Source organism: Protopterus annectens, chromosome 5.part0 (assembly GCF_019279795.1).
Source record: "Protopterus annectens isolate FY-2018-M chromosome 5.part0, PAN1.0, whole genome shotgun sequence".
NCBI classification, from domain to species: domain Eukaryota; kingdom Metazoa; phylum Chordata; order Ceratodontiformes; family Protopteridae; genus Protopterus; species Protopterus annectens.
The window spans coordinates 1,644,350,513-1,644,370,681 of record NC_056735.1 but is presented as its reverse complement, the minus strand read 5'-3'; the positions used below and the strand labels follow the sequence as shown (position 1 = coordinate 1,644,370,681).

The 20,169-nt window shown below is 42.1% G+C and overlaps 1 protein-coding gene across 2 annotated transcripts in view; it reads right to left on the bottom strand.

Moving 5' to 3' along the window:
- Positions 1-18,841, bottom strand: part of MIS18A (MIS18 kinetochore protein A) — a 234,974-nt gene extending 216,133 nt beyond the window's left edge. For both annotated transcript variants that reach the window (XM_044071431.1, XR_006364807.1), the window contains exons 1-2: positions 18,396-18,841; positions 1,167-1,230 (exon numbers count right to left, since the gene is read on the bottom strand). In XM_044071431.1, the coding sequence (XP_043927366.1) occupies positions 1,167-1,230; positions 18,396-18,684 (353 nt within the window). In that variant the 5' untranslated portion in view covers positions 18,685-18,841. The remainder of the gene's footprint in view (positions 1-1,166; positions 1,231-18,395) is intronic.
- Positions 18,842-20,169: the final 1,328 nt, after the last annotated feature.

Below are 20,169 nucleotides of genomic sequence, written 5' to 3'. Positions count from 1 at the left end.
TTAACCCCCCCTGGGCAATGTTTCACCTCAACCACAACAGGGTTCAGGGTTTTATTCTGGCCTTGGGTTATTGGCTAGGCTTGAAATGGCCCTTCAGTGCAGTGATCCTTGTATTTGCCTTTGATCCTATGCATCCTCATTTTTCCCTTCTTAGAAGTACACTTGTCAGCCATAAGGATTCCTTGCTCTTCTTCCTATGCATTACTTTTTGTGTTTACAGCATATACATAAAAGATAATTGCCTTTCAGCAGTCTTAACTGAAGTAAGCTCCAGATCAAGCTCTGGAAATATGAAGCAAGACAGAAGTACCATCACACTTCTGCAGATTTCAGACTTTACCTTCAGGTATGTAAGTCTGTAACAAACTTTGCATTGCAGTTTTCTGTGGTCAGGTTAAAGGGAGGTGCATAGCTTTGCACTGTGTGATGCAACCATATAAAAATAATTTCAAAAAATATCCTGAAATGGAACTGGATAGCCAGAGAAGCACTTTATAACATGTTTGCCTAGATCTGCTTTGTCTTCAGCAAATCAATCCATAAATAAATATGGACTTTAACATATCAGCAGAGGAAACATGCAAGCTCTTTTATAGTAACAGAAAAGAACCGTTAAAAATGCAAAGCTGCTGTTTATTTACACCACAGAACTGTATTATAGCAGTGGAGGAATTGGATGCCTAAACTGAGAACTGCCTTCCTTGTACACATCTACTGCAAAAGATCTCTGGAACACCTGTATTTATGACTTATCATAGTTCTGAAAATAAATGGCACATACACACCTACCCCATGTTGGGAAATCAAGCATCTTTCTTACTCAGATTTTGAAACCCAACATCTGAAGATATGCTGCTGCCAAAAAGGACTATAAATAATCTAAACACCAAACTAAGACAATGTCCAGAATTCTACTTGCCCTGAATTATAGTAGACAGGTCAGAGAATACTCCTGTCCAGTCTTCTAATAAAAAAATGCACTTATGTGCAGCTTCAACTATACTGATCCTGGGCCTTTATTACATTCATATCTTAAAGTATTTTAATTTCTCTGTCATTATTGTACCAACTTTTGCATGGAACCTTGAGCAATAATAAAGCAGGTCACAAATAATTTTCAGCAAATGAAGAAAGGAAACAAATGTATTTCAGCAAATTAAACTTACCAACCGTACTGTGATTCCTGGGAAAATTTATGTTCTTTGCCCATAACAGCATATTTCGTTACACCTATTACAGAAAAAAAAAAAAGTTAAAAGCACGTCAAGCTACACCCAATATTCTGCAAAGTCAAACACTACATCTTTGAGCACTATCAGTCCCAATTTGTTCCAACTGCTTACAACAAAACTTTTCCAAAATCCTTAAAAAGCTCCATTTTCTATACCAGCCTTACATCAAGTACCCGTGCTTGCACTACCTACAGAGTCATACCTTGGAGTCCAATTCAGCACCTACTTCTAAAGAAAGTTAACATACGGAAATAGTCAAACCACAAATGAGATGCAGAGGCACAGCTAGCATGCAGCAAAAAAAGCAGCTGCCCTGAAGCATGATGCTAGCAAGATCTTCAGATGCCAATTTAGATGAAGCACAGCTTTCAAAAATGAATGCCAATACTGCATCTGTAGTCACAGCTGAAGCACTTTTTGTCTGTGGCTTGCTGCAGCCAAAACACAGTCACAGCTGGTAAATTATCAAGAATTATACACTGCCTTCCAACCAACAAACAAGGTGCAAGACTCAGCTGTTTTTTTTTTTCCTACCCTCTGTCAAGTGTAAAGTGGATGAGTTTAAACTATACTCTTTCTAATCCTCGATTTGAAATTCCCCAATCACTTTTTCCATTGGGAATAAAAGCTCACACTGTCTATAAGCCCACCAAACAATGAATTAAGGTTTGAGTTTTTCCTTTTTCAATGCACTTAACAGTAAACTGGCTGAAGCTACAGACAAACAATTTGAAGGTTCATCTGGCCTAAAACAATCAATATACATTTCTGCAGATACATTTCTACAAGCCCCCACTGAAGAATACAGCCACTTAATTAAAATCAGTAACTTAGGAAAACTGATTTATGGTGCTCCCCCAAAGTACAGACAATGCACACACCTATGTTACAAATAAATGCCATATGACCTACAAAAGGTAGGTTACTTTGTGCAGCTGCAGTCAAGTGAAAATAGAACACCGCCAAGGAGCTAAAAACACTGATTTTTTATTTCTGGTGAGAATTTCGGTACTCAGAATTCACCACCAGTCACTACTGAATGTAAACAATTAGGTGATGTACTCAGCATAGATAACACATCACAGACTATGCTTATTGGATACTTGGGACTACACAGCAACTTTCTCTCCGCTAGTCCCAAGTATCAGACCTGGAAATAAGACAACTCAGAGATTACTGTTTTTCAGTGAAAAGTGAAATCTTAAGTTATACTGCAAACTTCAAGTGTTAAACTGCAAAAGCCTTGAATCACACATTATAGATTCCACATGAAGAGTGTCGATCACTACTGCTTTGACCAAGTCCAGCATCAAACCAGATGCACTGCTCTTACCTCCAAATGTGAAGCCCCCCTATTAAAGGGATTGTGCTCCCCTGTTCATTATGGAGGCCTAGGTGGGCTCCTTAGCCAGCAATCAAAGTATTTATCAATAAAATAAAAGATAGGTTCCTTTGCAGAAAAGGAAGAACCACAAGATTGGTGGGCAACATCCAACATTTTAAGGCTTGCCAAAAGGGGTCCAACACCAACAGCAGATCCTAATGTATGTGGTGGCAGTACTCAAAAGTCCACTGTCCACATCTTCAGATATGCAACTGGTTTTAAGATGATCATGGCTGCCACCAAGAACAGAAGGAACAGCAATACTCCATTCTGAATTTGGTACCGCATCTTCACCAAGAACACCAATGACTCACTCTCAGGTCCTCCTCAAGGGCATTAAGGAGTATTGGAGAATGTCCAATTTTGCTCCAGTAAATGCCTTCCAATGAGAGGGGAATACAGAGGCAAATTCTGGTTTAGGATCACAATGGGCATGCAATGAAGGAAGCAAACAATAAAGGTCTGTTTGCTCTGACTCCCTACATAGGGCAACAAAAAGCTTCCCCATTTATCCAATGAAGAGAATGCCAGCAGACCCTACAGTAATGCCTTGCCTCAATGGCAAACAACTTGGAAAAAACTTGAGTGCTCAAGAAGCTGAAACAGAAACACTTAGTAATGAAAGGGGCTTCCTTCCAGAGCATACCTCTCATCTTTAGTGCAATAAATCTGGACAGAGCCTAACAAAATGTGAAGTCAAAGACACAAAAATTGGAGCAGATTTAAATACTGCTCTTATAAACTTAGAAAGTTGCTATAACAACAGGGTTTGTGTTAACATACATTTTCTGAAAGACATGAAGTCTGAAACTCAAATGTATGTCATTATTTGGAGACTTCAATCCTTAGATCATCCCAATGATTTGCCAGAAAACCACAAATTGTATGAGGAAAAGACCAAAAATATAAAGCAAAAATCTGGACATTCCATAAAAACCTGGGCAGTTGAGAGGTATGTTCTAGAGCAGAGCTGAAAGCAAGTCTCCCATGTGGACCTACAACTACAGATATGCCAGAAGCCATCCATCATATCCAGTGACACCATCCAGGCACCCTAAAAGCAACAGCATTATACCCTGCAATAACCATCCAGAACTAAAGTACTAGATATACTGAATAGGGAAGTCAAAACCATCCAAACAATCTTTTGTTTTAGTAACATAGTAGATTGAAATATAACCTCTGCCTCCTTCAGACACTGGAACCATTACTACGGCCTCTATGAGTAGGAGATTTTGAACCTATCCCAACAGCTCTGCCAACTAACAAGAGAGTTACGAAATCAGGCCATTTAAAATGATTTGACTATACAACCATATCTGTAAAAAGGGCACATTCTTAACAAAATTTATCTCCCAAGTTATGAAATACGCTATCTTTAACTAACAGAGAGACTAAGAACATTAGAGAGTTTAAACATCACTTGATAATTAGGTGAAAGCTAGGTTAAGTAGGAAAGGTGATGGTTAGTGAGCAGCAGTATGGTTTCATGCCGGGAAAGAGCACTACAGATGCAGTGTTTGCTCGGAGGGTGTTGATGGAGAAGTATAGAGAGGGTCAGAAGGAGTTGCATTGTGTCTTTGTGGACTTTGAGAAAGCATATGACAGGTGCCTAGAGACGAGATGTGGTATTGTATGAGGAAGTCAGGAGTGGCAGAGAAGTATGCAAGAATGGTACAAGACATGTACGAGGGTAGTGTGACAGTGGTGAGGTCTGCGGTAGGATTGACTGATGCGTTAAAGTGGAATTACATCAAGGATCAGCTCTGAGTCCTCTCATTTGCAATGGTGATGGACAGGTTGACAGACAAGATCAGACAGGAGGCCCTGTGGACTATGATGTTTGCAGATGACATTGTGATCTGTAGTGAGAGTAGGGAAGAGGCTGAGGAAACCCTGGAGAGGTGGAGATATGCTCCAGGGAGGAGAGGAATTAAGGTCTGCATTTATCTACTGCTGTCATATTATTTTCTCTGATGTTATATTGACTTTGATTTAAGTTCTGGTTTAACAGTGTTTTTAATTCATTTATATCCTCCCATCCTGCTGAATATGTTGTTGCTGCAATGTTCTGAGTATAAATGCAGTTTGTGATAATAATTGCTCTGAAGACACTAACTAGAGTGCTCTATTTTTTCAACTGAAATGTTGTACAATGCTTAGCCTGAGCTGTCCCTGACTTATTAGTGAACTCTGCATAGATTGATAGGTCTTAGCAGTCTCTAGCAGTGGCATTTACTTTTTAACAACAACTGTGTGCCTGCTTCTGCACTACGGCTTCCAACTGCTCTTACCTTGCATCTGTCTGCACGTCTCCACCTGAATTACTTTCCTCTCCTTTCTCACTTATTTCTCCATTACGAACTGACAGATTGCAACTGTTTAGCTGCATCCGCACTACTGTCAGTTGTACTAGAACCTCACCTTTGCCTGCTCTACCTTTTGTCTCCAATTGAATTACTTTCTTCTCCTTTATATTTTCCCTTTAAGACCCAACAAATTGCAACAGTTTAGCTGCATCCACACTATCGTTTGTTTTTCTACTGTAGTTCTATTCTCCCCTTCCATATTTTAGTCTTGTAACATTCTGCTCCTGCTATTGCTTTCTCCTTTCTCCCCTCTTACGCTGCATCGTTCCCCTCATTCCTCTCTGCCTTGCTATTTCCATGAAATGTATGCCCATCCACGTCCTGTGCTCTCTCACATAAGTACATAGTGGTTCTTTTCCTCCTCCTCCGTTCTCCTGCTCATTACCAGAGTTCTGTAGCTCCTAAACAACTATTTCCCTTGGCATTTAGCCACCAATCCTTTCTCACTAACCACATCTACAGTTGCCTTGCTTCCTCTCAGAGCCACCAGCATACCTTATTGTGTTTCTCTCCTTTTACAGCCACTTCACTCCCGGAATGTGTGCAGGTCCAATCCCCAACCTATCAGCCAGAAATTACTGCTTTCCTGGACTGCACTCCACTGAATTATTAATAAGCCTCCCAAACAGAACAAAGAACGGGATGGAAACCCTCCCGTTGAACAACTTGTTTCAGACTGTGATATACAAATATTTGTGTGCCTTGTCCAAATATAGTTAATTGGTAACTACACAACTAATCTAATCAAGGAATAACTTATTGTTTTTGATTAATGTATGTGCCCTGGTCTCAGATAAGGCTTGCACACCCATTAAGGAGTACCTACAGTGCTCGTCTCCCACCTAGACCCATCTCTCGGATTCCCTTTCATAGCCTTAGTCTCTCCACTTCTCTGCCCATTAGATGGCACTGCAACCCAAGGTATAAACACTCACCTTAGCTAGCCCACCTCATCTGTTTCCCCCAGACATCTTTCAATCTACAGTTTTCTTTTTTTTCTCTGTAAAACCTCACTTCTTACAAGTGACTACACTGGCAATTGGACACAGGGCCTATTTGCCCGCATTCTCTGGTTTTCTCTCCCTATAATACATTCAATACCCTCCAGGCCTAAGCCCAGCATACCTTCCCGCATAAAGCATTTTACTGATTGTTTTGCTTGAACTTCCACTTACCTCATACAGCTGGGCCAGCCCGCTGCTCTCGGGCTCACTCCGTTTCCCCTACCCTACCCCTATTCCCACCACCCCTGACATTTCCTTTGTTCTCTCCCTCGGTAAACCACTCCCCCACTTACCCATCCCTCCAACCTCAAACATCCAATTACCTTACTTCTTTCCCTCCATCCTCCCCTCCCTCACCTACCTATTGACTAATAGGAACACCTTACCACTCACCCCTCTGATCGGACTACTCATCCTTACAACTACCTTAATATTAGTATCATGACTAAACCTACAACTGCCCCACCACCACCTACTAAATTACTACACCTCACCATGATTACCTATACCTTGATCCTAGCTCTTCTAACACTCTACTCTATATAACCTCACCTCCTACAACATTCAACTGAAACCATACTACCAGTCACCTACCTCCACCTATCCCCCAGTCTTCCCACAACACCCTCATTCATTCATGACATCACCAGCCAGTCCATCAACAACCTTGCTCCAAAAAACAAAATTGGTTACTTGGAAGCCTAACTACCCTAAAAGCAAACTAAAATATTATTTACTGGTCACCCCTACTCCACATACTATCTCCACTCTCCTTTCCCTTCTTCTTGCAGGTGACATCCACCCCAACCCAGGGAATGACCTCCACTATACAAGCAATATCTCCACACAGTCCTCCCAAACAATACCATCTCCATGCAATCCACCCCTCCCCACCCGGATACCCCCCCCAAAATACATCTCCCTATATTCCATTAACATATGAAGCATAATGAATAAAACTGCTGAATTCCATTCCTGGATTTCCCAACACTCCACTGATATCATAACCATCTGTGAAACTTGGCTAAAACCTCACACATAAGACAAAGATATCCCCCCAGATACAGCACCCTAAGACTAGACAGAACCCAAAAAAAGGAGGCGGCATTACTATCATGTTCTCTAACCACCTTACACTAACCCTTCTAACTATCCCATCCCATACTGCCTCAATAGCTAAACTTCTTATTGAAGACTGCAAATTGAATACTCACACCTCACTAAACATAGCTGCAATTTTCTCCAGACAACAACATCACTATACTAGAAAGTACCCTTTCCTCTGTCTGCAATCACCTCCCCAATGAAACAACACTCATGGGAGATGTTAACATAACTGGTTAACCCGCTCCTCTGAATCCCCCTCCATTAATTTACATGGCTTCACCTAACTAATATCCATACCTACTTAAACTACTAAATTGTCTAGCCATTCCTCTTTTCCTTGACTGGATCCTAGTATCTCACGCCAGAAATATCACTTCCCTGAAACTCTACCGGATACTCTTAGCAACCACTGCACAATCAAAAGCCTCCATTTTATCCCTCACTTATGTAGACCACATAAGTTCAAAGCCTGTCGCAAACTAACCAACTTAAACAGCCATCTCTTAGCTATTAACTGGTCATTCTTTCACCAGTTACCCCTAGACGAAGCTGTAATAAAATTTAACAACATATTTATAAACATTCTCAACTCCCCTGCCCCCATACACACAGTTAGAATAAAATGAAACATATCCCCTGGTTGTCAAACTCCACTCGCTCCCTAATGACCCAAAGGGGTAAAACCCAGAAGCTCTGGACTATAAACTCCCCTCTCACCTACAACAGTATAAACAACTATGCAACCTTGTTAACAGAGCAGTCACTAACGACAAGAAAAACTATTACACTAACCCTCCGGAGTCACACCTAAATAACCCAAAGAAATTCAGGCATACAATCAACCAAATCCTTCATCTTGGCAACCCCTCTCTCCCGACCTAGCCCTATAAATACACCTCTTCAAACTGCTACTAACTTCAACTCGTACTTTATAGGCACCATCAGCAAACTAACCAACTCTCCTAACTCCAACACTGACACTACCCTACCCTCCAACCCTCTAACACCTCCTCAGCCTTCTCCCTAAAAACTGTATCCACCAACTATATTAAATCCTTGCTTCTCAAACTTAAATCTTGCTCCCCCTAAACAGATGGTCTCCCCCCAATCATAGAACAGAAAGCAACCAACTCCCTCGCCCTCCCCATCTTTATCCTCATTAACCGGTCCATTACCAAAGCCAAAGTCCCTGCAATTTGGAAAAAGTTCTACACCTTGCCCATTCATAATGGAGGTAGCTCTACCGAACTCACCAACTTTAGGCCCACTGCAATTCTATCACCTCTCTCTAAGATCTTGAAAAAATGCGTACACAAATCCTACATTACCTCATAAAAGAGAACCTAATCACCCCCACTCAACATGGCTTTCTCCCTGGTTATGGCACCTTTACTGCTCTCATTTCCTTCATTACCACCTCTCAAGCCAGAGACCAGAACAAACTGGTCTCTTGCCTCTTTCTAGATCTCTCAAAAGCTTTCAACACTGTCTCTCACCCCCTCCTATTAAATAAACTCTCTGAACTCAACCTAATCTGCCTTTACTATCTTCTAGTTCTCTAGCTACCTCAGCAACCATTTCCAGTCTGTAAAATGACCTTCTGCTCTCTCTCCAGAACTTCCTATAAATGTGGGTGTTCCCCAAGGTTCTATACTTGGCCCACTACTATTTAACATTTTCACCAATCTGTTATCTACCTCCTTTCAAAACTGAAAACGGGCAAAAAACAAACTATTAATCCAAAATCAAAGGCAGGAACCGTGAGACAGCACCAAATAATGGAAATACAAATTTAATCCAATAATTTTATCGGATTAAATTTGTATTTCCATTATTTGGTGCTGTCTCGCAGTTCCTGCCTTTGTTTTTGGATCTACCTCCTTTCCACAGTCATCACTTGTACAATAGCCGATAACTTCACAGTCATCACCGTAGCAGATACCCTACTCTGATCTTCACACAACGCAGAACTCCTTTTTTTTGTCTATTGAAAACTGGCTCAACAAGAACCAGCTAATCCTAAATCCAAAGATGACTAAACTTCTGCTCTTCATCCCAAAAACTATGAATCATCTTAAACCTTCTTTCTCCATCACTTCCCACAATAATACACCAATCTACTTTGGGTCATTATTGATGACCAGCTGAAATTTGACTTGCATGTTCTCAGTAACATTAAGAAAAATCACCAAAACCTCTGCCTCTTCTACAAGAATAAAAACTTTTTATACAGTAAAGCCAAGATAGCCCTATCCCGCACCTACCTACTCCCAAACCTTCTTTACAACTCTCAAATTCTCACCAAGTTACAAGCCACGCTACTCTAGAGTCCATCTACAAGGTGGCCAAATTTGCTGCCAAAACACCACTACCATTTTCATCACTGCTCAGCCCTCAGGAAACTAATTTGGTTAGTACTTCCCTACATCCTTCTCCTCTCTCATCTTCAGACAATTCACTCTATACTGCATCTGCCCTCCTCCTGTCCCAGCATTACCTCTATCTTCCCCACCTACTCAACATCTAAAATGCTTTGCAGCTCTGAACATCTCCTTTCTATATACAAGCCAAAAATCAAAAGAGGACAGAACATCTACAGCTATTCATCAACTGAGAACTGGAATAAACTTCCACTGGACATTCAAAATATTAAGCCTAAACACCAGTTCAGAAATGCTGTTAAAAAAACACCTAAGCAATACATGGCTATGTCTGTGTAATCATCCCCGATTGACTTTATTCCTTCTCTGCTCTGACTCCCACCTTTCGCCCATGATCTATTTATCCCTCTTTATCCACTTATCTTTCTCTACAACTCTATTACTAGTTCTAGTTTTCTTCCTGTACTGCATGATTTCTATCGACGCCAACAGAGCTTATGGTGTTATAAGTGAGTATACACTCTGCAGCTATTCAGCTGAACTGACAAGGAAGAATGTAAAATATCTACTGGATCTTTATGCCCTGTATTGTACCAGGTGTACTTACTTATTTAGAATCTTAATGTTTATTATTCTAACTTGTCTATTGTAACTCCTGGTAACTATATGTTTGCAGCCATGTACTATGTTTATGTAACTATATTGTTATACTGTATGTTCATCTGGAGCTTTTCTCCCCGGGTCTCCACTGAAAAATGACCTCTGCCAGCTGGACTAACCCGGTCAATAGATGTCAAATTAATAAGTGTGTGTGTGTGAATGAATGAGAGGGAGGACAGAGGAATGGCAAGGATGCAGGGAGTAGAGTTGGCAAAGGTCAATGAGTTTAAATATTTGGAATCTATAATTCAGAGTAATGGTGAGTGTAGAAGAGAGGTGAAGAAGAGAGTACAGGCAGGGTGGAATTGGTGGAGACAAGTGTCAGGAGTGATTTGTGACAGACCGCTACCAGTAAGAGTGAAAGGAAAGGTCTACAAGAGGGTAGTGAGACCAGCCACGTTACAGGGGTTGGAGACAGTGGCACTGACGAAAAGACAGGAGTCAGAGATGGAGGTGGCACGGTTTGAAGACAAAGCCAGAGAGGCAAGACTGCGTTGGTTCGGACATGTGTTGAGGAGGGATGCTGGGTATATTGGTAGAAGGATGCTAAAGATGGAGCTGCCAGGCAAGAGGAAACCAGGAAGGCCTAAGATAAGGTTTATGGAAGTAGATGTAGTTGAGAGAGGACATGTGGGTGGTTGGTGTGACACAGCAAGATGCAGAGGACAGGGAAAAATGGAAACAGTTGATCCGCTGTTGTGACCCGTAATGGGAACAGCCAAAAGAAGACTGGCTTGATATTAGGGATTAAATGTTCTCGATGACCTTAGGGTCTGAACAGTGGAAATGATGAACCAACTAACTCAATACTGTGACAGGCAAGACTAACAGTCAAGGGTCCTAAACCTCAGTGTGAAAAATAAGTAAACCTCTGTCACAGCTACCCAGAACTCAAAATCTCCTTGACCAGCAGCAAGATAGCAAAACACTCGTCTCTGGGAACCATAATGTCACAACAGAAGACTAAAAGGAGTCAGCACTAGAATGATTCATATCAAATTGATCTACCGATTCTGCTGTTATCTTGACAAGGGCAATTTTTTGTTGGGGGCTGAAAGCCGGGTGCCAGGGTACTACCAAACTGCCTCTATGAAAACAAACACTTGGTCCAATGGCAAAATAACCAAAGGCTTTTCAAGTTTCTTTCCTCTCCCAACACTCTGCTTCTAAGAGTGAAAAGGAGTTTGGAGGCCAGTCCAAAAAGCTCCCCACAAGTGCGATACCGTCTGACACTGGTCATATAGCCATTACTCTTGTTAGTCTCAGAGTCAGTGGCTTGAGCATCATCTAAATTTTCAGACAACCAGAAGGGAAAGATATACACAACCCCCTATTTGTGGGCACAGTCACACAAGAGAATGTTGCTGAGGTATCACCAGGAACCAAAGCTAGTCATGTGCTTGCCAAAGACTGTATTTGGGACCAAACTCACTAAAGGTGCACTCGTCTACCCATGACACCTTTCACCAGACAAATGTCAGCTTCCATGACAATGCTGATAAACAGGCTCCAATAGCCTCTGATAAGTCTGAGTCAAGTATGCAAAACCATGGAAAGAATTATGGCTCAGTAGTTCCCAAGGCCCAGCGATCGCTCACCCTTGTGCATCGAAGAGATCACTACAGTTCTCCATTTGCATGGCACAAAGACTGTCTGGAAGCTATTGTTAAACAGTGATTCCAGTGGTCTTCATTGGTCATGTTTCAGGCTATTTATGACACATCCTGGAATATTGGGGGGGGGGGGGGCTCATCAATGCAGTGTTTTTGGCCTTACAGAGAGACCATCTAAGTCCTGCTCCTTAGTGATACTTTTGGGGGGGAAGCTGTTTGATGACATTTACTGAGGGGGAGCTAAATTTTTCAGAAAGAAAATTTGCTACATCTTCCAGCTCCATTTACAATCAGTTCTAAACACTGCTGTGTGCTGCATTTGACGTTACGGAAAAAAAAAATTAAAGAAAGCCTTGTAAATCCCCTTTGCCTGGCAAGCTATCTTTACCTCAAATTTGACTTTAGTAAACAATTTGCCCTTTTAGTTGTTTGTTTAGACTGATGGAAGTTTTTTTTTTTATCTCCCTAGATACAGCACAGATAAGGACTTTTCCCAGCTGATGTTGACTTAAAATAACTACAGCCAAAGTGAAGATCAGGCTGCAGCCACTGCTAATGGAATTCTGATTGATGCCATCCTAACAAGGAAGTAACCAAACTACACTGCTAGAAAGTTTCAGGCTCTATACCAGCCATTTTCTGAAGATCCTAGAAGCACAGGAAGGGCCACACAGGCAACACCTTCTCATGAAAGCACACCTCAAAAAAGAGCAAAGCTCAGGAATTTTCTGTTTGTATACAGTTCCCAGATGTAGAAGTTAAACAGTAACAACTGTGTTCCCATATACTAAAATTCCAAATGGCACAACTCATGTACACTGAAGCTATTCAAACACTCCTATCCCAAAACAAGATGTCCAAGTAAAACATCAAGTAATAGAAATTAAAGCCAACTCTGCCTTAATCCAGAACTGAAGTAATACTATTTTCATTCTATTTGCTCTGGTTTATGGTCATACATTACAGCATACAACTATTGTAAGCAATAAGGCATGGTGGGGTGAGGTGTGGGGCTACAAAACACAGATAAACTGCATGGAGTTACTATGAGGCATTACCCTGAGAGGACAACCTTACAGTTCTTAAGTGTACAGTAAAATTTGTGCCATGCACACATCGGAATACCATACCCTACTTAAAGATGGGGAGAGAAAGAATGCTTATTTTTATTTCATAGTTCAAGTTTATTTGGCCATATCCACTGACAGGGATAAGACCCTGACACATGTAATGGGTGTGCTCACCTTGGGGATGAGGGGTAGACCAGGTTTGATCCAGTGCTATAGTCCTTTGCATTAGGGACAGTGACATGACAGCAGCCTGGGGCAAGTATCTAGCCAACAAGCTATGAATCAGCCTTCATCAGGTGCAAAGGCACAGTAGTCTCCATAGTAACATGGGTCATATATTCCTTACCCAGGGTAGAGGCTAGGATGCCAGTGAGGTCTTAAACCACTTCAATGATTAACTGAACAGTTTTGTAATGCAGAGGAAGTAGAGAGAAAAACTACCTATACTTGCTTTTATGTCTGCAAAAAACAGTCCTTTGCAAAAACATACTTTTGTCTTCTAAATTATTAAATCAGTCTAGTTCCAGTTTATAACTTTTACTACACTCAGAATTTAAAAAAAACTCATGTTTTATGATAAAATGTGAAGTTTTTATACCACAGATGTTTATACAATTTTGAACCCAAACCTGTTGGCATAACCTCAAAACGTAAATTCTTCCTGGTATGAGCAGAAATATAGTAAGAATCTAGTGGATCTCGGATCTTACTTTATTAATTTTGCACCACTGCAAGATCACAGTTTTGGACAAAACTATACATTATTAGTTCCGCTGTTCACAAGGTGGGGTTGGTCCCTCAGAAGATGCACTGAAATGGTGATGTTTTTAAGTACATCTTGAAAGTAGTATACTCTAAATTACCAGCAATTCCAATGAAGTACATCAGAAAGCACATCGACCCACTTGTCTTCTTGCAGCCTCAAGTGGATGGAAAGGGAGTGTGTCCACACACACAATGATGAAGAAAGTGCTAGAGAGTTGCCATATACAAGGGACTTTGATGACATCACACACAAAGGCGTAAATGTCAGAGAGCCACTGGGCAAACCCTTCAGAATATTCAGGCTTGGGCACAGGAAAGTTAACATTGTAACAAAAACCCTGTTGATCATATGGATGACTGTTCCCATTGCAGCTCAGAGGTTCACAGGTAGATACTACGCTATCGGCCCTAATGCCTATACAAGCCTAGCCAAAAAGGTACCCTGGCTTTCACCACCCAAGAAAATTATTTTCCTGTGCCCCTGTCGAGCAGAGCCACAGAGGTGATCCCCAGGGTGAATTTCCTATTTCCCATCCAATCAACATTTTTCTTGAAGAGTGCTAATGAGGAGCTTTGTTTGATATAGACAGGTAGTTTGTTCCAGAGTATGGGAAGTCTCTGGGAAAGGAATATATCCCCTCCAGCACATTCTGTTTATTGTGGTGACAAGGTTTAGGTCCCTATAACATGTAGCTTGGAGGGATTGGGATTTCTTTAAGTGGAGCGTGTCCAACAGCTCTGGGTTTGACATAGCTTTGTATGTTAGGCAGAGATTGCCTCTGAGTAGGCGATATGCGATGGAGTAAAGCTGGAGGTTTTTGAGGCAGTCTGCGTAGGGCATCTGTTTGAGGCTGGTAATCCTCTTTGCGAGGTATTTCTGTGGCCTTTCCAGTTGTAGATGTCTTGTGAGGTACATACCAAACAGGGCATTGTACTCTATAATGGGTCTAATGCGTGATGCGTAGAGTAGAACAATGACCTCTTTTTTCCTGGATGAGAACCCCTTTGTGATGGCGTGCCATGTAGAAGGATTTCCTGACTACTGTGGCGATGTGATCAAAGGAGAGACTACTGTCCACCTGTGTCCCAAGGTCTCATCACACTTTCAGTGTTAAGTAACTACCACCTATGTAGTAGCTCATGGGTACAGTTTTTTTTTTTTTTTTTTTTTTTTTTTACCATAGGGGATGACAATGCACTTTATGGCACTGAACTCGAGGCCATGTCTTTGACACTAGGCATATATCTCAGTGAGGCCCTTTTGTATGATGTCCACATCATTAGTTTTGATTATGGCTCCTAGTTTTAACTCATCTGCAAACATCATTAGCCAAAGACCTCCTGTGTTGCCTGTACTTCAGAAAAACAGATACCAAACAGGAGAGGACCCAGGACTGAACCCTGTGGTACTCCACTTGTCACTGGTATGAAATCGGATTTAGAGTCTGCTACTTTTACAGTGTGGGTTCTGTCAGTGAGCCAGTTGGCAACCCGTCTTGTGACATAGGGATTTATACCTAGTCTGGTGAGTTTATTACATTTCCAGAGTGGAGGATGGTGTCAAAAGCCTTGGCGAGATCTAGATAGGCTGTGTGAACCACCTTACCCTCGTCTACGGCTTTGGTGACTGCTTCAAATAAGTCTCAGATTTAGGAGACATGATCTGCTTTTTACAAACCCAAACTGGGTGGGGTCTAGAGTTTGGAGATTACCAATATCTTTGTTTAAGCTCCATGATGATACTTTCTATGGCCTTGCAGACTAGGCTAATGGGGTGGTAATTCCCAGGGTCCATGGTGGCTCCCCCTTTGTGGAGTTGGATAACAGTCACTGTACATCACTCAGTGGGCACAAAGCCTGAGGTGAGGCTATAACTGAACATGGTGCTTAAGTGGGGTGCCAGTAGTTCATGTAGAACGCAGCCTGGAATGTTGTCTGGTCCCATGGATGCTGTGTTCTTAGCTTTGGAGTGTGTGTGTGTGTTTTTTTTTAACCTGTGCAGCTGTGATTACAGCAACTTTCACTTCTTCCAGTACAGAGATGGGTCCTTTAGGGGGTGAGGGGGGTAAAGTTAGCACTGAACCTATCTGCAAGGATGTTGGCAACATCAGTCGGTTCTGTATATTTAGTGCCATTGTGCTGTAACTCAGAGCAGATCTGAGTGTTGCCAGTGAGATTCTTGACATAGCTATAGAATGCTTTGTGGCTGTCTTTAGAATCAGTGATGATTTTATTTTCGTAACTAGCTTTGGAGGATTTTATGAAGCATCTCAGCTTCTTACTGAGGCTGACCAGGGAGTTCCTCCAATCATGGGATTTTACTCTTCTGCAACAGTTTCTTTCTTCTGTTGTAGAGTTTATGGCAGGGGACCACCAGACTGGCTTCCTTTTTTTGGAGGATAGCATCTTGGTTTAGTTAGGGATAGCACGAGCACAATCCATGCACTCATGCAAGTGCTTATAAAGTACATTTGTGTAAGATTCAGCAGTCATACCTCCATTGTCCGTCTGCAAGGGTGTCATGAAGTTTGCCACTTCTGTCTTAAGAAGCATGAAGTTGGCTTCGGAGAAATTTTTTTACAGTGGTTTCCCTAATGGGGGGTGGGGGCTTGATGTGGATGTCTAGGGTGATTAGCTTGTAGGCAGATCTGACCAAGGAACTGACCTCTGGTGTTGGTCACCAGTGCTGGTAATGACCAGGTCTAGGATATTGCTGCCCCTGGTGGGGGTGTGGAATTCCAGAAAACGTTGAGCAAAAGAATTGGTACACAAGTAGTTTTCCCAGTTAATGGTGGGGTAGTTGAAATCACCTATTAAGGTGTTGGGTTGTACCCTAATATATTCTAGTGTATCGAGAAATGAGGAGTGGGAAATCTGGGGCATGGTGGGGGATCTGTAGCAAGTTAAAATTTGGATTGCGGTCTTGCCCAGAGTTAGTTGCACTTGGATAATCTCAGATGGATTGTGCTGAGCAACTAGCCTGGAAGTGTGGATATCCTTAATGAATATGGACACGCCTCCACCTTTAGTGTTTCGGTCCAGGTTAGGTGGCCAAAAGGTGTGGTATGAATTATAGCCTGGTAATGCAGGGGTGCTCTCCAGAGCCTTGAACCAGATCTCGGTCACTGCACAGATGTCAATGTTCTCCATTTTAAGGAATGCCTCAAGTGAATGCATCTTGAGGTTTAGACTTCTAGCATTGTGTAGCATTACCCTCAGATTTTGCTTGGTTGTACCTGTTACAGTGGTGAATTTGTCATTTTAACCTTGCCTAAAAAAGGCACTATAGGGGCAAGCAAGAGCCTTAGCCAGTATCCAGAATCCCAAGAGCAACCGGTGCAGGTCATCTCTGACAAAGCATCGTGGTCTGTCGATATGTCATCCCAGGCAGACAGATACTGGATCCCCTTAAAATGACATCAGAAGCTTAGCCAATTGAAGTCAATCATTTTGTCCTTGTACTGTGGTATCATTCTGGGTGATGCCAGGATGCTACTCTGGGCTAGGGTCATACCTGCCTGGACTACAGGATCGGAGAGCTCCTCAATGTCTCTTCATGTAGTGCAGGGAGGTACATCTCAGATCATTCACACCAACATGGACAATGACAGAGTCACATTTGTACTTCTTGTGGAGTGACCTGAGGGTGTGCATTATGTGGCGGACCCTGGCACCTGACAATAACTTTCTCCTTGTTTAGCCGGATGAGTGGAACATCAGTGCACCTGACTATTGAATCACCTATGACTAGTGTGTTGGGTACATTGTTATACCTTAAGGACTGTGGCCGAGTGACACACTGAGTTTGCAGGCTGTGTTGGGGGGTGGAGGTTGCTTATGTTTCTGCTTTGGAGGTCTCTGTTGCTTGAGCAGATTCAACCACCATCTGACACAGGAAAATGGGCAATAGGACTGCCGTCCTGGTAGAAAATTAATGGGTCTATGCAACAGCCAAGAAGTACGAGCTTCAGTGGTCTGCAAACAACAACAGTAAGTAAATAAAATGGTAACTTCACTTGCAAATGGACTGGACAGGCTAAAACTGGCCCTAGGCGTGAGTGTGCTTTCTATGGAAGGTTGGGCGCCGGGCTGGCAACTCGACACCGTAAAAACTCCACTGCCAGTCATGAACGGACAAGGTGATCCGCTGCGGCGACCCCTAAACGGGAAAAGCCGAGACAGTGAGTTGGTAACTGCTTATTCCACATCAAGTCAGTCAAAAACACTTTGAACAAAAGCACCCAAAGTACTATCTAGCAACTGTCAAGAACACGGGACAGCGGTAAGACTTAAGACGTTAACCTCTCAACTGCAGCCCCACAAATAAACAAGAGCAACGGCCCTAAATCAGCTGCAAAGTTGACAAAATAAAATAACTAATTCTCTAAAGTAAACCATCTGACACTATGGGTTTCATCCTCTTGACTGTAAGCTACCCTCTTTCTCCAACACATCGATTGCAGAGTGATACAGCAACAAGTCCGGGATGTTAATGCCCCTGCTAATCAAGGACATGTGAGCATGCAAATGAGAATCATTGCGTCGTTACCATAATAATCGCTTTCCAAGCATCAGTTTACCAGAAAATGCAAAGTTGCTTGTATTATACAGCTGATGAATAACCGATTGCGGCAAATTACGAAATACAAAACTAGGCTTAGCAAACCAGCAAGTAATATGGAGTGGTGCTCAAAGATACTTATATATTTGGGGAAATCAATGAACAGTACAATTACAACAGCACGCAAACTGTCTGGCGTTCTTAACACTTGTTTCGAATGTCTCCATGCAAAATAACCTTTGCACTAACTTTTCAAAAAAATAGTATTTTCCGGCTCGTCGCTGCCCATCCAAGACGTAGAGTCTCCCACCGGTAGCCGACACTTCGTGCAAAAGAATACAATTGGAGTGTCTTCTACCTCACTTTCATTTATCGTGGGTATGTTAAAGAAATTAAAAGTATGTGCCTCAGACTCAGAGGTCTGTTCAGGCCCTTTACAAACCGACATGATTTTGTTGAGTGCACTAACATCACACTTCTCCTCCTCTTGTTTAATTGCCTTTGCCTGCATCTTATCCACTTCACTTGCCAACGACATACCCGCCAATTAAAAATAAATAAAATAAAGGCACAGACTGCGGCGGTTTTATTAATGGCGCTTTTTCTGAACCTGTGGATAAAACGCACTTACTTCAACTATTACTACTTCAAAAGCATATTTAAAGGAAAAGCATTATTTTACAGCAAAAAACGAAGCTATACCATAGTGATTAAATTTGATTTGTCGGGCTCAGTGTTTTGTTAGCCTTTCAAACATCAGTTCCGCTGCCTTTCCATTATTTTGATTGGTTTATACAAGCGTGGGCGTACACTTTTCCTCCCTTAGGGTAATTCGTAACTGACAATTATGAAGATACCGCCCCTTTTGCGTGATTATGTATATACATATACAAGCTTCAATAGCCCGTGTGATTTTTTTTGGCGGTTTGGCTGTACTAGAAAAAAAAACGGAATATTTTCTTTACTTGGGTTACCGTGCGTGCTGGAGGGTGTACAGTTGCTTTACGAAAATAGAAAGCATCTGTGATTTTTTTTTGCTGATTTCCTAAATTCGTAGTAGAGTTTAAATAAAAAGACGAGTAAAAATTTCTTCAGACAATCCATCCAACTAACTCTCCCAGATTTTTAAAAACGCTCTTCTGATAAAAGTGTGGGATTTTACGTAGCTACAATTTTGGTTCAAGTAAAAAAAACCCGGGAATGAACCGTAACGGTGGTCACGCCTATGTTACTCGGAAGCGCGCTGATGGTATGGCAATAACAGCAGAAATACATTAGTAGGGAACGCATTACTTAGCCATCCAGAACAAAATAAGGGTCATGCTGCTAAATGCTAGCACCAAAAACTTTCACTCGAGAGCACTCGTATCACCAGAAGATGGAGATGTCTGTGCAGTCACAGAAACCTGTTTCAAGGCGTCAAAGAGTGCCCCGGCCAGGCTACAATGCCTTCCACACCTTAAGACCCCAAAATAAACGTCATGACGTTCGCAAAGCTTACTTGACCAAACTGGAGACAATCGTATCTGGCCCATAATTGAGTATAACTTTTAGTTATGTACTCACCATAACTTCAGATGTTTGGGATCCATCTCGCCTACATTCTGACTGATGGGTTCGGAGCCGATCCCTCGGCTCCGACTCGGCACGCTTATGCCAAAGAGCGAAGTCTCTTATTGGCTGAGCTTACTATATCCCAGGATGCACCACTACCAGTCCCCCAGATCTAGTTTGTCCGCATACATGCACACATGCACGCCCTGCTTATATAACATCGTCAGATGAAACAAGATAAAACAGTAGAACTCAAAACCGTTCAATCTCTTCTGATCTCCAAGGCAGGGGAAGGAGGGTGGGTATTAGGAATGTAGCGAGATGGATCCCAAACATCTGAAGTTATGGTGAGTACATAACTAAAAGATGTTATGTGATCCTATCTCGCCTACATTCTGACTGATGGGACAGCGTCCCTAGCACCTGAATCCTGGGTGGCTCACTGGAAAACACTCCTGAGTACCGTGGA